Source organism: Lemur catta, chromosome 9, assembly GCF_020740605.2.
Source record: "Lemur catta isolate mLemCat1 chromosome 9, mLemCat1.pri, whole genome shotgun sequence".
Lineage (NCBI taxonomy): Eukaryota > Metazoa > Chordata > Mammalia > Primates > Lemuridae > Lemur > Lemur catta.
The window spans coordinates 54,394,907-54,412,342 of NC_059136.1; the positions used below are offsets into that span (position 1 = coordinate 54,394,907).

At 36.4% G+C, this 17,436-nt stretch overlaps 1 protein-coding gene across 2 annotated transcripts in view; it reads left to right on the forward strand.

Moving 5' to 3' along the window:
- Window positions 1–277: 277 nt before the first annotated feature.
- LRP12 (LDL receptor related protein 12) overlaps window positions 278–17,436 on the forward strand; it is a 73,785-nt gene continuing 56,626 nt past the window's right edge. For both annotated transcript variants that reach the window (XM_045560868.1, XM_045560869.1), the window contains exon 1: window positions 278–706. In XM_045560868.1, coding sequence (XP_045416824.1) covers window positions 628–706 — 79 coding nt within the window. In that variant the 5' untranslated portion in view covers window positions 278–627. The remainder of the gene's footprint in view (window positions 707–17,436) is intronic.

The following is a 17,436-nucleotide window of genomic DNA, read 5'->3' on the forward strand; positions in this document are numbered from 1 at the left end:
GCCAACTTCAGCCGCCCAACTTGTCCCCACCCCGCCCATGGGCCAGCGCCGAGGCCTCGCACTGCGAGCAAGCTGCTCCGCCGACCCGGCTCTCCAGCCCCCGGGAATCCCGCGGCCGGCGTTCGCGCGCTCGCTCATCGATTGGCACTGCCTTGCTCCTCGGGCTCCAGGAGCGGGGAAATCGGCCCCGAGACGGGGAAAGTCCAGCGGAGCGCGGGGCGGGAACCTAGCAAGGCGGGCCAGGGGATTGCCGATCGCACGGATGAGCGCGCGCTCTGTCTGGCGGGTGGCGGCGCCGGCTAGCTTGTGCGGCGCGAGGCCAGAGTCCCGCGTTCGCCAGCCCCTCGCCTCAGGGCCGGCACGCGCGCTGCCTGCCCTTGCCCCGGGAGGGCCGCCCCGCGTGGGGCTCTCGCGCCGCCCGAGGTGGGAGCCGGCGAGCGGCTGAGCGAGGGCCGGAGGGAGGGAGCGCGCGCGAGTGGCGGCCCCTCCCCTCCCCCTCCCCTCCCCCTCCCGCCGCCGCGGAGAGCGCAGGGAGCAGCCGGGGGCTCGGCGGCGGCGGCGGCGTCTGGCCCCAGCTCCTCCTCCCCCTCCTCCTCCATCTCCTCTCTCCCTCCATCTGCCGTGGTTATGGCCCGTCGCTGGAGCACAAAAGAGTCTCCGCGGTGGAGGTCTGCCTTGCTCCTGCTTTTCCTGGCTGGGGTGTACGGTAAGTGTCCGCGTCCCCGCGCCCCGCTGACCGAACAAAGCTGGGGCGACCCGAGCCCCGAGGCCTCCAGGACAGGGGCTCCCCTAGAGAGCCGGGCGAGACCCTGGCAGCCGGCGGGACAAAGAGCTGGCGAGGGGTGGAGGCGGCAGAAAGGGTGTCCCCGTGCGGAGATGCTTTCGTCCACTCGCCCACCCCAGCCCCTCGGGGTATTGGAGAGAGACTGGGGTCCCGGCTGGGAGGGCCCGGGTGGAGCGAGGGGGGCGGCGGACTTCCCGAGCTGGGCTCGAGGGCCCCAGCGGCCGGCTCCGCGAGGGCTCATAGCCCCTTGCACAATCCACACACACAAAGATGTATGACTGTGTGAGAAAGAACGGGAGGTCCCCCCCGCCGCTGCCGGGACGGTCCTGCCACCCCCTACCCTTTGGGGTTAGGAAGTTCTCGCCACAGTGAAATTCCCACCACAGCAATCCCTCCCTTACCCCACTCCCTGAAAAAGCGCCTCGTTGCTGTCTCCCCACCCCTCGACCTCGGGGGCCAGACTCTGTTGATCCCGGGCATGCAGGATCCTGTTGGTTCCCCTGGAGCAGCACGCGGGAGAAGGCCAGAAAATAGTTTCCAGCCCCACCTCAATCTCTCCCAAATAGGCTGTGCATGTCTGTCTTGACTCCTAGCTTAGTTGTCATTTCACCCATCATCATCCGCTGCTGTTGTCACTGTTGCTTTATTCCAGTCGGTGGATCGGGTTAGGAATAACAACTTTCAGGTTAAGAGAAGGCTGAAGACTATGTGTGTGTGAGGACTAAGCTTTATGTTGCGTTGGGGTCAGAAGAAGAGCTAAACGGAATTGATTGGAAAGAACAGTCATCTCTTGAGAGAGAGTTGAGTTCCATTTCTGACTTCACCGTTCCTAGTTCATCAGTTAAACACACTGAATAGGTATTTCAGAGAACACAGTTAAAACCTTTCCTTTTTGGAGTGTTGCTTTGATTTCTTCAGAAGGAAATAATTAGAAGTTACCATTCTTTGGTAAATTTAGTTAAAAAAAGTCTAAGTCATTTGCCACAAACACTGATTCAACTAGCATAAATATAATGGTGATGGTGACAGAGTTCAGTCAACATGTAATTCATCAGCAAGTATTATCTGTTTTAAAAGCATTTATCTGTGGAATCTAATGTGGTGGTAGCTTTTAAAACCTGAGAAATGTGACTAAATGAAAAATTTAATGAACTTAAATTGGCATTTACTGGCAGAAATAGTAGTCTTTTGTGTAATTCAGGATGTGTTTCTCCCTTACCTGATTATTATTATTTTTGTTTTGGGGAGGACAGTGGTTTGGTCCATATTTGATGTGGTAATTGCCAATAGTGTGCTTGTATGTGACCATAAAACCCAGTGCATGACTTTTGATTGTTAGTTGCATCGAGTAACTGTGATTCCTGCTTGCCTGATGACTTGTGGGTTTGGGTCTACACCAGAGGTCAATAAGCTATCATGTTGTTTCTTCTAGCCTGAAGGTGGGTACAGTTCTCCTCTAGGTTTAGTGTTAAATGGCCCAGGAGAGAAGAAAGTGAGAGGCATCTTGAATTTAGGGTAATTAGGATTGTCCAGCTTTGTCTTCTAATCAGAGTTGAATTTCTGTGATGTCTGATCAGAATAGATAAATACATGGGCTCTTCTTTCATTAAAACCTATGTGGTTAGTGTTTGAACTAAAAGTCTTTTGTCTCTAAGGATAAGAGGCTGTGAACCCAGTAATTTGCTTGGTGTATTCTTTTGTACTTGTACACAAAGTGACTTTCTGGTAGGTGCTTATCAACTTTATCTTTTGGGAATTTGTGTTCAGTTAGGAATTGTTAATAAGCAAAGACTGAAATTCCTTTTTCCAACAGCATGGGCCCAGATTATAAAACTATTAGGTGATTATGCCAGGGTTGATGTCTCAAGGCACAGCAAGTTTCAAAGTATAAGAAAAAGGGAGGTAGTGAGCCAGGGAGAACATTAAACTATATCAACAGAGATTAAAGGAACTCTTCACCCTGTAACTGGGGAAATCTTATTTACAACATACCTCTATACTATTGTTATAGCTTATATGTGGGTTTATATTAGTGAAAAAAGCTATAACAATAGTATAGAGGTATGTTGTTCTGTAACAGCAGTGGAATTGGATAACTTGAATATGTAGTAGTTGTAATGGGTAGTAGATACATCCTGAGAAATAGCTTATAACCTTGAGCTTCTTAGAACAGATATTAGCTGTAATTTATGAAACTGTGCCCTTCACAGTCAAGATGTATTTTTAATGGCTTCAAAAATAATTAGAAAGCTCTGTTAAAGCAGCTGAATATTCAGAATCACTCTTAACATAGAGAAGCAGATTGGCCAGTATTTAGGGAATTCCAATGCTAATTCCTCACAGAACTACTCTTTGTTGTCTATTAACTGCGAAATTAAATGGTTCCAAGATGTATTTTGAATCTTTGAAACATTTGATACACCTTTTTAAAAAAAATCTTTAATTATTTTGGTGTTCATACTCTTCACATGACCATTTTAGTGGACTATGATTTGTGGCTATTGTAGTTCCAAGTTACTGAATGAGAGTCTTGAAATTTTAAATTGTGTTACAGAGTACGGTTAATGTTTTCTAGAGAACCACTAATTATCTTACAGAGGCTGCTGTATCTTAACTGCATTGAATGTGCCTAAGAGTTAGGAAAAAGTAAAGGTTGACCTCTGCCTTCTTGAGAAGTTTGAAGGGATAAGAGCATTTAGTGGTGGCAACCAAAGGCTTTGCTGGACGTTGTCCTAGGCCTACTGTAGGAGAAGTGCTTTGTCATTTTTCACTTAGGGAAGTCTGGCTTTTACAAATGTATGGAAGTTTTCAAAACCTCTGTCTCCTAGTTAATAGAAGTTGTTAGTCTTGCTCACCTCCCAAACCACAATTTGATAATTCTGATAGTTTCATTGCTTTATCCTGTCCACTTCTGTCTGTCTTCCAGATCAGTGTTTTCTTTTACTCAAACTCACCCTTAAAATACACATTGTTCTGGGTACAATATACATAGAGAACAAAACAAAGTTCATGAAATGGCACTCACCCTTACTACCTGTGGTGCACTCACATATCTTCTATTTATTTTTCCTCCCTCTTACCGTTTCTTTCTTTGTTTGCTAGTCTGGACTCATTAAATTAATTTTGGACTCTCTAATAGATAACAGTTCTTAGTTTGAAAAATACTAAGGCCCTAGATAAAGCCTTAAAATGTAATTTAGAATGTTTGTTGTGTTTGTATATCATTTCATAATAATCTTGAAGAATTGAAGATGGTTAGTTTTTGTTTACTTGCTGCTAGAGCATTTGGTAGCACTAGGCATATTCTGACTGATTTGTGATAAAACTCATTTTAAAACTGTTTTCAGCTTATTACAGTCAAGAGTCTTTACTGACACAGTACTGTTCTAGATGTTGTGGTAGCATAAAATGCTCTTTTGACTCTTACATATATCTAATGGATGAATCTTTTCCTGTGAATTTTATGGAACATTTAGTAGCACTTTATATATTTCCAGTTTAAAGGTAGACTAGAAGTTCCAATTTTAGAAAAGTTGTACAAGTAACTGGAACATGAAAAAAGAATCTAAATCAGATACCATTTACTTCTGAAAAAGTCAAGCTTGATTACACAAAATATGTTGAATAAAACTGAATTAATTGCTTAACATAAACCCCTTCTTGAGTTCAGAATCTAAATTATATCCATATCCTTGGGAGAATATGAAGGTATGCAGTACATTCCACAAAACTCTAGGTGGTTATCAGTCAGAAAGTATTAAATGGGCACTTTTAGAAGGATAAGCTATATTCTAGAAAGAGTATGAAGGAGATTTGAATGATGTATGGTAAATGATTTAGAAGATTTCTAGAAAGTAAAATCTCATTTGAAGAACATAAAAGGGATGTTAGGCTAAAAAGTGAGCAGAAGTTAAAGAAAATGTTAAGAATTATTTTTGTGGTTAGAAAATTTAAAGCTTATTAAAAACTTAAGGCAACAAGGAGACCTTTTGTGTTTCTGATCTGAGATGTTGGTTTTTGGTTTGTTGTTGTTTTTTTTTTTTTTTGGTACATTTTACCAGTGATATTACAATTCAAAGAATGAGAGTTAAGTAAAAAATACATTAAATATAGATGAGATTTATATAGATCTAAGTAAATACAAAACGTTTTGCTTTCAGAATTTTAGAATGACTGTTAATCCTGTTCTTGCTGCAAGTCCTTATAGGTAAAGGAAGGTTGTTCTAAATTTAGGAATTGAAGTTGAATTGATGATCTTTAATTTCTAAGGTTACCTTTCCCTTCTATTTCTCCTTTGCTCCTCACCACCTGCCCCCTCCTTTTTGAGAGAGGTGGGCAATAGATGTACACTTCTTATTCCCATTTTCTAAACTTTAGGATTAGATCCTGCAAATATAAGTTACCAGTCTATCCGTTCAGGTACATGTCATCAGAGTCATCAGAGTCTTCTTTTTAAGTAGATTCAAATAATATATTTAGTTTCTGTACTGAATTAGCTTAGGGAATTCTCACTGTATGTATAAGCTATAGAAAGGAGGAAGGGAAACTAACATTTATTAAATAAGTTTATACCATTTATTAAGTTATAGGTATTGTGCTTGGTGTTTATTCATTGTCAGTTAATCTTTAGTGGGTCTAATTTAGCAATCCTATGAGGTATTTATTCCTTTTTTATGAAAGAGAAAATTGAAGCTCAGAGACAGTGTGACTTATCAAACCACTAGAAAGTAGTAAACTCATGATTGCAACCTAATCCTGTCTGTCTCTTCCCTTATTAATTCATTAGCAAATATTTGTTGAGTACTTCCTCATTCTGGCACTGTATTATATACAACTTTATGGACAGTTTCTGCCTTCATGAAGCTTAAAGTCCAGTGAGTAAGTTGTAATGAGTGCTCTAACAGAAATGAACAAGGAGCAGAGATAGTGAATAATAGAGCAATTAGGGAAAGAGTTCTTTGAGGAGGAGACATTTATAAGATCTGATAGATAGCTAACCATGTTACAGTTGCAATAAGAGAGCTTTGCTTATAGGAACAGCACATGAAAGGCCTAGAATCAGGAAAGAGTTGATATGAAATAGCTGGTGTGTGGCAGGTAAATAAATGAATCAGTGAAATCAGCATAGTTGTCATAAGGGAGAGTGACAAGGTGAGGTTAGAGTGACATGCAGAACTCAGGGCTTTAGGATCTGTGGTAAAGAGTTTGGGTTTTATTGTAATTATAACTATTGAAGGAGTTTAAGACATGACATAATGTGATTTATGGTTTGAAACCTTCACTTTTGCTACTATGTTGATTGTTGTTGTAAAGTGGGCAAGAGTGGCCATGGGATGATCAATTAGGATATTTTGGCTGTAATCCAGGTGGGAGACACAGGATCTTGGACCAAGGTAGTAGTAGTGGAGACAGAAGAACATAAATTGCTCTTTTAATGGACAAAAAAAAGGAGTACTTCTCTTGTCACAAGAGGGAAAGAGGAAAATATTGGTGTGACTGTTTAGGTCTGTAGGTTTCAGGGTTGGAAAGAGATGATATCTGATTGTTCCTATTTTCTTAAAGTAATATGACATGAGATCATCAGTGAAGAGGAGGAATGAGAAGTTGAGAGTGATTTCTTTTCTCTCAATTCGGTAGAACAGTTTGGACCCTTAGGAAATTAAGTTTCTATTATTTAATCTAGAATAGAGAAGGCTAAGAACACTCAGTGCAAGAAGAGATAATGTGGTGAATAGTTATACAACATAACGAGAACGAATGAGAACTTACAAGGAGAGAAAAGAAGGTTTTTTGGAGAACTCAGTTCTAAGGGCAGTCATTTTTGTCAATGAGGTAAGTATGGAACATAACTTTCTACAGTGTTTTGAGAGTATTTCAGGCAAGAAGCAAAGGGTAGACAGAAGCTAGATTTCAAATACTTATTTGCCCAACATAAGTGCTTTATACTAAGTGATCAATAGATTGCTTTCTGTCTTTGGAAGAGTCAATATATTAAAAGATTAGTGAATTTCAGAACATATTTGGAAAAATTGAGCTTTGCCCCTTTTTTCCAATTTATGTAGCTTTTTTACAGAAGGTATGACTTTAGTAGATCCCAAAACTTCAAGGTAAATAAAACAAACAGAACAATTTTCTCTAGTTTTCTATAATTTTCTTCTTAAACTCTCTTAGTATCAGTTTGGTGAAGGTGTGAAATTGTTTTATGCTCATGTCCTTACCATTGAACAATACTAACTTGTTACCTCCCTGTAATTCACTTACCTTTCAGTTTATAGAGAAATGAAAAATGGTGGTAATCTTTTAATATTAGGATTAAATGGAGCACAATAGGATGTTTAATAGTTGGAATTTACCTTTTCAAATATAAGAAAGAGAGTAAGCCTTTTATTATCTGACTTAATTTTATTAATAGTTAAAGCATCTTTTAGGTTTTATGTATGTTGGAGAAAATATAAGGTGAATCTTTGTATTTGGCATATTCTGAGATAGAATTTAGTTTCTTGAAATTATTATTGCCTGTTCTAATAACACCAAAACCTTTTACTAATAGTTAAAATGCAGAATACCTTTACCAAAGGATGCCATGATTAATCCTTAAAATATCTTTGTGAGGTAGGTAGTATTAGAAGAAACTGAAGCTTGAGGGTACTGATCTTGCCTAAGGTTCCTGTCTCTGCTGCTGTTCTCTTTATGTAGAGGCCCATTATTTTTTGTCCACATTATTATAACAGCCCCCAACTAGTCTTGGTTCTAGTCGTGTCCCAATTCAGTCATATAACACATAGCAGCAGCCACAGTAACTTTTCCAAAGTATAAATCTGATGCTCTGATTTCAGATTGAATAAATCCTTCACTTTTTACTAAAGTACAGATCCTATTGTGTACTTTTTTTGCTTAAAACCCAACAGTAGTTCCCTATTCTTAAAATACAAACACAACTAACTGGAGCCTTTATGAGCTGTTTTTAACCTTTCTGCTTCATCTCTTGTCACTCGCCTTCACCACTGCCCGCCCTTCTCCCCTGTAGCATGTTTCTATCATACTGAACTTTGTGTCTCCTAGCCTTTGCACACTGTTCCTCTGCCTGACTTTTATCTTTCTTCCTCCACCACTTTCTTCACTAGGCTTAATTCTGCTTTTCCTTTGGCTTTCCTTTAGATGCCACCTTGTTTGGGGAGTCTTTCCTGGTTCCTTAAAACTAGGTACCCTTCTTAGATGCATCTTGGATATATAATGTGAGCCTCAAATGTAAATCACATATGTAGTTTTAAATTTTCTAGTAGCCATGTAAAAAAAAGAAAAAGAAAAAGAAACATGTGAAATGAATGTTAATATATTTAATCCAGTATATCTGATATAATATTTCAACATGTAGTGAATAAAAAATAATTATTAATGAGATATTCTGTTTTGTGTTTTCTATACTGATTCTTCAAAATCCAGTGTAAGTGTTATACTAATCCCATCTCAACTTGACTAACCACATTTCAAATGCTCAGTAACCATTTTGTAAAACAGTGTCTAATAAAACTATGTGTAAACATGCCCCGTGGCCCAGCAGTTCTACTCCCAGGTATGAACTCAACAGAGGTGGGTACATAATGTATACCAAAAGACATGTACAGGAATATTCATAGCATCCTTATTGGTTATAGTCCCAGACTAGAAACAACCCACATGTCTCCCAGTCATAGAAGAAATGAATAAATGTGATATATTCATATAAGGGAATACTATTCAGCAGCATTTTGCAAACTTCTCAGACTCCACAGTTATTGAGAAATCCAAAGAATGGTTTTTATATAGGAGATATATATATAGAGAGAGAGACAGACAGACAGTATTAGAAATTAAAATTGAGTAATTGTTAAATTTAACATCCATTTAAAATGACAATAAGAAGCCCATTACATGTTACCATAAATAATCTATATGTTAAAAATATATAAAATGACAAATAACTATATTTTCCAAAACAAAAATAATTTAGTGAGAAGAGTGGCATTGTTTTTTACATTTTTGCAAATTACTATAAGACCAGAGTTATGTCAGTAAAACATACTTAATTTAATGCCAGACAATACTTGTTTAATTAATGAATTCATTTATCCAGAAATGGATTTAATTGCTTATATGATTCCTAATGTTGAACTATTTTCGCATTCATGAATAGGGCATACCAAGTTGCCAGTGATACATTTTAACCTGCCAGAATACATTTACCGATATTTTTTAGACTTTGCATTTGTGTTTATGAGATCAGTCTGTAGTCAGTCTTAGCTTTCTTATTCCTTCCACCCCTTTTCTTTCTTTCTGTCCTATAACCTAGCCTCTCCTCTCCTGCATGATTTTCATATCTGTTAATCCATTCTTTTAGATACATTTGTAATCTTTTGTTAATTGTTGATTTCAGTGGTCAGGAGCAGTATAAAAGATTTTTGTGTTCCAGTTGTGATTATTTTGCTTTTTGAGATTAGGAAAGGAGAAATGTTTGTTTAGGAACTGTAGGTATGGTTAAACTAAGCAAGATAATAGAAATAAGCCTATAAGAAGTAGATCCCTTCTTATGAATGGGCCTTAGGGCTAAATAAGCTAATTAGATACCTTAGTGGAGTTGGTTTGGTCCTTTGAGTAGTGGAACTCACATCTGAAGGCAGGAGCTGTGGGAAATAAAGTGGACATGCTAAATGAGGAATAAGCTCAAGTCAGGGGTAGCACTCCTGTTTTCTGTCAATTGGGTAGGTACGTTCAGTTTGTTGGGGGTGACACTTTAAGACCAAACTAGTTTGCTTAAAAAGTAGCAGCCATAGAGTTAATCAGAATGTGTCTCCAGCACTGTCTAAAAGCCATGACCTAGCATTATTACTAACATGATTACTTGTACCTAAGAGTATTCACCCAAGTACAAAGGGTGGGAGATTAAGGGGAACCTACTGCTACTGGTGCTGCTGGAGTGGATCACTGTGGTTTAGAGACCATATGAAAAATACAAATGAGTATAGAAAAAAATTGCATAAATTAAATGTGCATTGGATTCAACTCTACATTACTTTTTTCTACAACATTACAATAAGTGAATGAGTATTTAATTTGATTGGTATATGCGGGTGGGCTAGAGAGAATTAGAATAAGAATATGTGATTATTTCTCCTTTTTATTTTATTATTTTATTTATTCTTTTATTCCCTGATTTAAGTAGGAGACTAGCTACAATAAATAAAAATTATGTTTTTTAAAGGTTTATTAAAACTCTCCTCTAAAAATATATGTGCACGATACCTTTGGGAAAATAACTCTTTAATTATTTTTTCAACTTCTTCCTCTTTAACTCAGTTTTGATGATTGGCATTAATTTATATTTCCTAGAATATTGTTATTTTATCTATATTTCTATATTTGGTTTGAAGTTATAAGTAACATCTCTTAAAAATATTTTCTACATCTGTGATTTTATCACCATAGTCATTTCTAATACGCGTCTGTCTGTCTGTCTATCTGTCATTCTTTTCTTGAACAGACTTGTCACAGATTGATCTATTTTAAGTGTTCTCAGAGAACCAGCCCTTGGTTTTATGGTGTACTGATTTCCTTGTTTTCTATTTTATTAATCTCTTCTTCTAATGGTTTTGTTTATTGTCTTGGTTTTCTAGCTTTTAAGATGGTTGTTTAGTTTGTTTACATTTTTTAATTTTATTTTTTAAATACAGTAAAATTGACTCTTTTTCCTTTTGGTGTAAAGTTATGGGAATGTTAACTAACATGTACCCATTCATATAGCTACCACCGAAATCAGGATACAGAACAGTTCCATCACTCCAGAAGACTTCATTTTGCTGTTCCTTTATACTACTGGTACCCTCACCCCACCCATAATTCATGATAACCACTAACGTGTTCATGACCATAGTTTTGTCTTTTTAAAAATGTCGTATAAATGGAATTGTACAATACATAACCGTTTGAGACTGCTGCTTTTACTCAACATGATGTCTTTGAGATTCACCCACATTATTACATGGATCAGGAGTTTTATTTCTTGCCATTGTATGGATGTACCACAGTTTATCAGTTCACCTGTTGAGGAACATTAGAGTTGTTTTCAGTTTGGGGCTATTATAAATAAAGCTTCTGTAAATATCCATGCACAAGTTTTTGTGTGGACTTAAGTTTTTATTTCTGTAGGATAAATAGCAGTATTGCTGGGGCCTAAGTTATATATGCCTAACTTTGTAAGAAATTACCAAAATGTTTTCCAGAATGACTGTATAAGTTTGCATTCTGACTAGCAATGTGAGACAGTTCCAGTTGTTCTGCACCTTCTTTAGGACTTGGTATTGTCAGTATTCTTATTTTTGTCATTCTAAAAGGGATGTAGTGGTAGCTTGTTTGATTTGAATTTGCATTTTTTAATGGCTAATGATATTGAACATCTTTTCATATACTTTTTGCCATCTTGTATTAAGCATTCCAGTCTGTTACCCATTTTTAATTGGTTTGTTTTTTTTTTACTAAATTTTCAGAGATCTTATACATATATATTTTTTCCTCCGAATCTGTACTTTGTTTTTTCATTCTCTAGACAGTGCCATTGGCAAGGCAAAAGTTTTTAAATTTGATAGGTTCAATTTATCAATTTTTTGTTTTAGGAATTTGTTTTTGGTGTCATTTCCAAAAACTCTTCACCTAACCCTACATCACAAAAGTTTTTTTTTTTTCTCTAAAAGCTTTAGAGTTTTATGTTATACATTTAGATCTAAGATACATTTTGATTTATCTTTTTATAAGCTGTAAGGTTTAAAAAGAGGCTCCATTTTTGCATTTGAATAACCAATTATTCCAATACCATTTGTTGAAAAGATTTTCCTTTTTCTATTGAGCTGCCTTTGCACCTTTATCAAAGATCACATGGCCATATTTGTATGAATCTATTTCTGGACTCTCTATTCTGTTCCATTATTCTGTGTCTGTCACTTTGCCATTACCACACTGTCCTGATTTACTGTAACTTTATCATAGATCTTAAAACTGAGTAATGTAATACCTTCAATCTTACTCTTTGTCAAAATTGACTTAACTACTCTAATTACCTTTCTCTTACATATACATTTTAGAATCAGCTTGTCTTTATAAAATATCCTGCTGGGACTTTGATTGGTATTATGTTAAATTTGTGGATCACTTTGGGAAGAACTGACATTTTTACTATGTTGAGTTTTCTAATCCATAAATACAGGGTTTCTCCATTTATTTGGGTCCTTGATTTCTTTTGTTAGTGTTTTGTAGTTTTCAGCACATAGATGCTGTGTGTGTTTTGTTAGATTTATAAATATTTCATTTGGGGAGAGCTATTGAAAATGATATTACTTTTAAATTTTGACTTTTAATTGTTCTTTGCTTGTGTATATGAAATGGGATTGACTTTTGTGTGCTATCTTATATCTTGCAACTTAACTAAACCTCATTTATTAGTTCTGGGAGTACTTGTGTAGATTTTTCTCCAGTTTTCTACATAATTATGTCATCTATAAATACGGGCAGTGTTATTTTTGCCTTCCCAAGCTGTGTACCTTTTATTTTGTTTGTGGTTTTTTGTTTTTGTTTTTTTTTTTCTTGTCTTGTTTTATTGGCTAAGATTTTTAGTAACATATTGCGTAGGAGTGGTGAGAGTGCTTGCTTTGTTTTCCATGATGGGGGAAAATATTCTGTTTCCACCAGTAAGTACATTAGCTGTAGGGGTTTTGTAGATGGCTTGTATCAAGTTAAGGAAGTTCTTTTATATTCCTAGTTTAGTGAGAGTTTTATCATGAGTGGATGTTATATTTTGAAAAATGCTTCTGCATCTACTGATGTTATTATTTGATTTTTCCTTTTAGATTGTTAGTATAATAGATTACATTGGTTGATTTTCAAATATTTAACTAGCCTTTCCTTCTCAGGATAAACCACTTGGTCATGTTATATTATGCTTTTTTAAAAAAATAACCATTTTATCTAATGAACTTCAATATTTTAAAGTGTATAATTCAGTTGTTTTTAGTATATTAAAAGTTATACAACCATCCCTGCTATCTAATTCCAGAATATTTGCATTGGCCTAAAAGGAAACCCTGTGCCTATTTATTAACGATCGCTACCCATTCTTCCTTCCCTCTAGCCTCTGGCAATCACGAATCAACTTTCTGTCACTATGAATTTGCCTATTCTGGACATTTCATGTAAATGAAATCATACAATGTTTGGCCTTTTGTGTCTGGCTTCTTTCACATAGCATAATGTTTTCATGGTTCATTCATATTGTAGCAGTACTTATTCCTTTTGGTTGGCCAAATATTAATAATGGTCTATTGTATGGATATACCGCATTTTGTTTATCCATCAGTTGACAGACACTTGGATAGTTTTCACTTTTTGGCTGTTATGAATAATGCTGCTGTGAATATTTGTGTCCGAGTTTTTCTGTGTACCTATATTTTCTGTTCTCTTAGGTATATACGTAGGAGTGGAATTGCTGACTTTTAGGATAACCCTACATTTACCTTTTGAGGAACTCCAAACTGTTTTCCAAGCAACAGTACTATTTTACATTCTCCCTAGTTACGTGTGAGGGTTCCAATTTCTGCACATCTTTGCCAACACTTTATCGTCTGTCTTTTTGATTATAACCATCCTAATGAGTGTGAAGTGGTGTCTCATTGTGGTTTTGATTTGCATTTCCCTAATGAGTAATGATGTTGAGGTTCTTCTTATGTGTTTATTGGTTATTTGTGTTTATTCTTTGGAGAAATGTCTATTCAAATTCTTTGCCCAATTCTTAATTGCTTTATTTGTCCTTTTGTTGTTGAGTTGTTAAAAGTTCTTTACTCATTGTGGATATTAACCCCTTTATCTGATAAAATGATTTGCAAATATTCTATTCTATAGTTTGTCTTTTCACTTTCTTAATAGTGTTTATGAGGCACAAGTCGTTTCAATTTTGAGACAGTCCAATTTACCTATTTTTTCTTTTGTGGCTTGTGCATTTGGTGTCATATGTAGGAATTCATTTCCTAATCCAAGATCAGGAAAGTGTACTCCTGGTTCCCTGCTCCCCCCCGCCCCAAGAGTTTTATAGTTTAGCTCTTACATTTAGATTTCTGATCCATTTTGACCTATTTTTTTGTATATGATGTGAGGTAGGAATCAAATTCATTCTTTTGCATGTGACTTCCTGTTGTCCCAGCATTATTTGTGAAAAGACTATTCTTTCCTCCATTTAATTTTCCTGGCACCCTTTTGAAAATCAATTGACTGAAATAATGAGGGTTTCCCTCTCAGCTCTCAATTTTATTTTACTGATCTATCCATATGCTAGTACCACACTATCTTCATCACTATAGCTTTGTAGTAAGTTTAGAGATTAGGAAGTGTGAGTACTCCAGTTCTTTTTCAAGATGGTTTTGGCTATTCTGTCCTTGAATTTTCATATGTATTTTAGGATTAGCTTATCAATTTCTGGGCGGCAGGAGGCAACTGGAATTTTGATAGGGATTGCCATGAGTCTGTAGAGCAATTTGGCAAGAATTGCTGTTGTACCAATTTTAATCTTTCCAATCCATGGATAATGGGGTATCTTTCCATTCATGTAGGTCTTTAAATTTCTTTCAGCGATGTTTTATAGTTTAAGAGTGTAAGTTTTGTCCTTCTTTTGTTAAATTTATTCATATTTCATTCCTTTTTATGCAGTTGTAAGTGGAATTATTTTCTTAATTTGATTTTCAGATTGTCGTTGTTAGTGCATAGAATACATTTTTCTTGTAGCCTGTGACCTCGTTGAACATGTTTGTTGTTAACTCTAATAAGTTTTTGTTTTTGTGAATATCTTAGGATTTTTTATATACAAGGCATATCTGCAAACAGAGGTAGTTTTACTTCCTCCCTACCAATTTATGGGGCTTTTTTCCCTTGCCTAATTGCCCTGGCTAAAACCTCCAGTACAATGTTGCATAGAAGTGGCAAGAGTGAACATCTTTGTTTTTTTTCCTTGTAATCACCTTTAAAATGATTATATTAAGCATTTTGGTATCATAAAAGCTGAGAGGATCGAAAGATGGTACTTGGGAACCTATTATATTAATACTATCCTTTCGCTTTTGTTCATATTTAAAATTTTATATAATAAAGAAAAAAAAGTGTTAAAATACTTACCAAAACCGATTGCATTAAAGTTTGCATTCCCATTCTCAACAATTATTTTGACTTCTTAAATTTCCTTCTCCCTCTCTCTTACTGGGTTTTTGTTTGTTTGTTTGGTTTTGGGTTTTTTTGGGTGGGGGTCCTGTGTCAGTTTTCTTGAAATCTTTAATCTCATTGAATTTTATTTTGCCAGACTACATTCTTGAATTGTATTCTCTCTGTCTCTCCTACCCTTCCCTGCTTTGCCAACCAAGACATATGTATGGGTTGTATGGATACTATCTGAAAATGTTTATTTTGTGCTCATACTTGAAAAGTAGTTTGGACATAGAGTTCCAGGCTCCCATATTTCCTTTCTGAATTCTCTATATGTTACTTTATCACCTTGTAACTTGAAGTTACTGTTTGGTTTTTATACCTTTGCTCTTCTAAAAGCTTATAAATTCCTTTTTAATTTGGAGTTTACAGTTTTTACCAGTATTTATCTATGTATGTATTTCCAGTTGTTATTACTGTTTGCCATTTGGTGGGCCATTTTATCTGAACATGGTATTTTTCTAAAATACATATGCATGAATAATATGTGTATACATATATATTGTTGATATGTATGCATATATATATATATATATCTACACATTCATATGTGTTTTAAATCCCTTTTATCCTACAAATTACCTTTTAGAATTTCTGTTAAGTGAATATTAGATATCCTGGCTTTATTTTTTGTTTGTTTCTTAGGCTTTTATATCCTTGTCTTTTTATTCTATAATTTAAAGATTCTTTAGTTAGGTCTTCTGAGTTACAATTTGGCTATAATATGTCTATTTACAAATAATTTTCTTTTTGTATAATGACAGTGTTGTTTTTTGCAATTAGCTGTGGGAGCTGATTTGTGTCTTTCTCCTTCTCCAAGAACTCCCTCTCTGCCCTGTTTCCTACTCCCACCTTCACCCCTGAGAATATGGTAAGAATTATAGGTCTTTTTCTTGGAAATAATCCCCATGTGCACATTCACGGGAAATTTTTTATATGATGTTCTAGAACTTGTGAAAGCTTACTCATGAACTCTAGATCCTTGCTGTTCAAAGTGCTCCTTTTCTGGAACCAGCTGCATTGGTACCACCTTGGGAAGTTGTTAGAAGGGCAGAATCTCAGGCCCTGCCTCAGATACTTAATTAGAATCTCCATTTTAACAAGATCCTCTGTGATTTATTTTATATTCAAGTTTGAGAAGCACTGTTGTAAGAGGTTAGAAACCCCTGTGGTGTATGTTATCTATTATATACTGGTTGTTTTACTTTTTTTTAATACTATTTCTGCAATGTCATCTAGAGCACTTTTTTAAAAAAATCATGCCTTGATCACCAAAATTATAAAGTAGAGATATTTTGAAGTAGTCACAGAACAATATAATGTTTGAATAGTAAGCTATACTATATGAAGTAGCAGGAGGCAAGGAAGAACTGATGTGTAAACTCATTCTTGTAATAATAGCAAACACTTACATAGTAGTTACTATGAGTCAGACAACATTCTAATCACTGTGTGTTTGTGTATGTATATGTGTTTGTATATATGTGTCTAAGTCCATTTAGGCTGTTATAACAGTATTCCATAAACCAGGCTTGTAAACAAAGAAATTTATTTCTCACAGTTCTGGAGTCTGAGAAGTCCAAGATCAAGGCACTGGCAGATTCATTGTCTGGTGAAGGCCCCTTTTTGATTCATAGACATCGCCTTCTAGCTGTGTCCTCACATGGTAGAAGGGGCTAGCTAGTTCTCTGTGATCTCTTTTATAAGGACACTAATCTCCTTTTTGAGGGCAGAGCTCTCCTGACCTAATCACCTCATAAGGTTTAAAGGCCCCACCTCCTAATATTAGTACTACTAATACAATCTTAGAGGTTAGGATTTCAACATAGGAATTTTGAGGGGACACAGACATTCAGACTATATGAATATATGTATTTATATACACAGAGAAACTCATTTATTTATCATAACATCTTATCACCCTGGGTGCTATTTCTATTTTACGGATAAGAAAACTGAGGCACGGAGAAGTTAAGTATCTTAGCCAAGGTCACATAGTGAATGGAAGACCTAGAGTTTGAGCCCAGATAGCGTGGCTCTACGATCTGTGCTATTAACCATTGCATTAGTTTGCTTCTTTGTAGTTTTACTTAGACACCCCCCCCTCTAAACTCAGTGCAGCTCATAAGCAAGCTGATTAATTCCTGACACATTTACTTTTTTTTAAATCATTGCTAGAACTCATCTGCTTGTGGTGCTGATACATGAGCCAGAGAGGCCAGATCATTAATGCTTTCTGAATTAATTTTGGTTTGCTATTAATTGAGATTTCTAAATGGCAAGAAGCTAGGTCATTGGATTTTATGCTACCTACCCTCAAGGTTTGTTATAAGACTATTAAATAACTTATGCAAATGCTTTCTACATTAAATGTTAATTTTCTT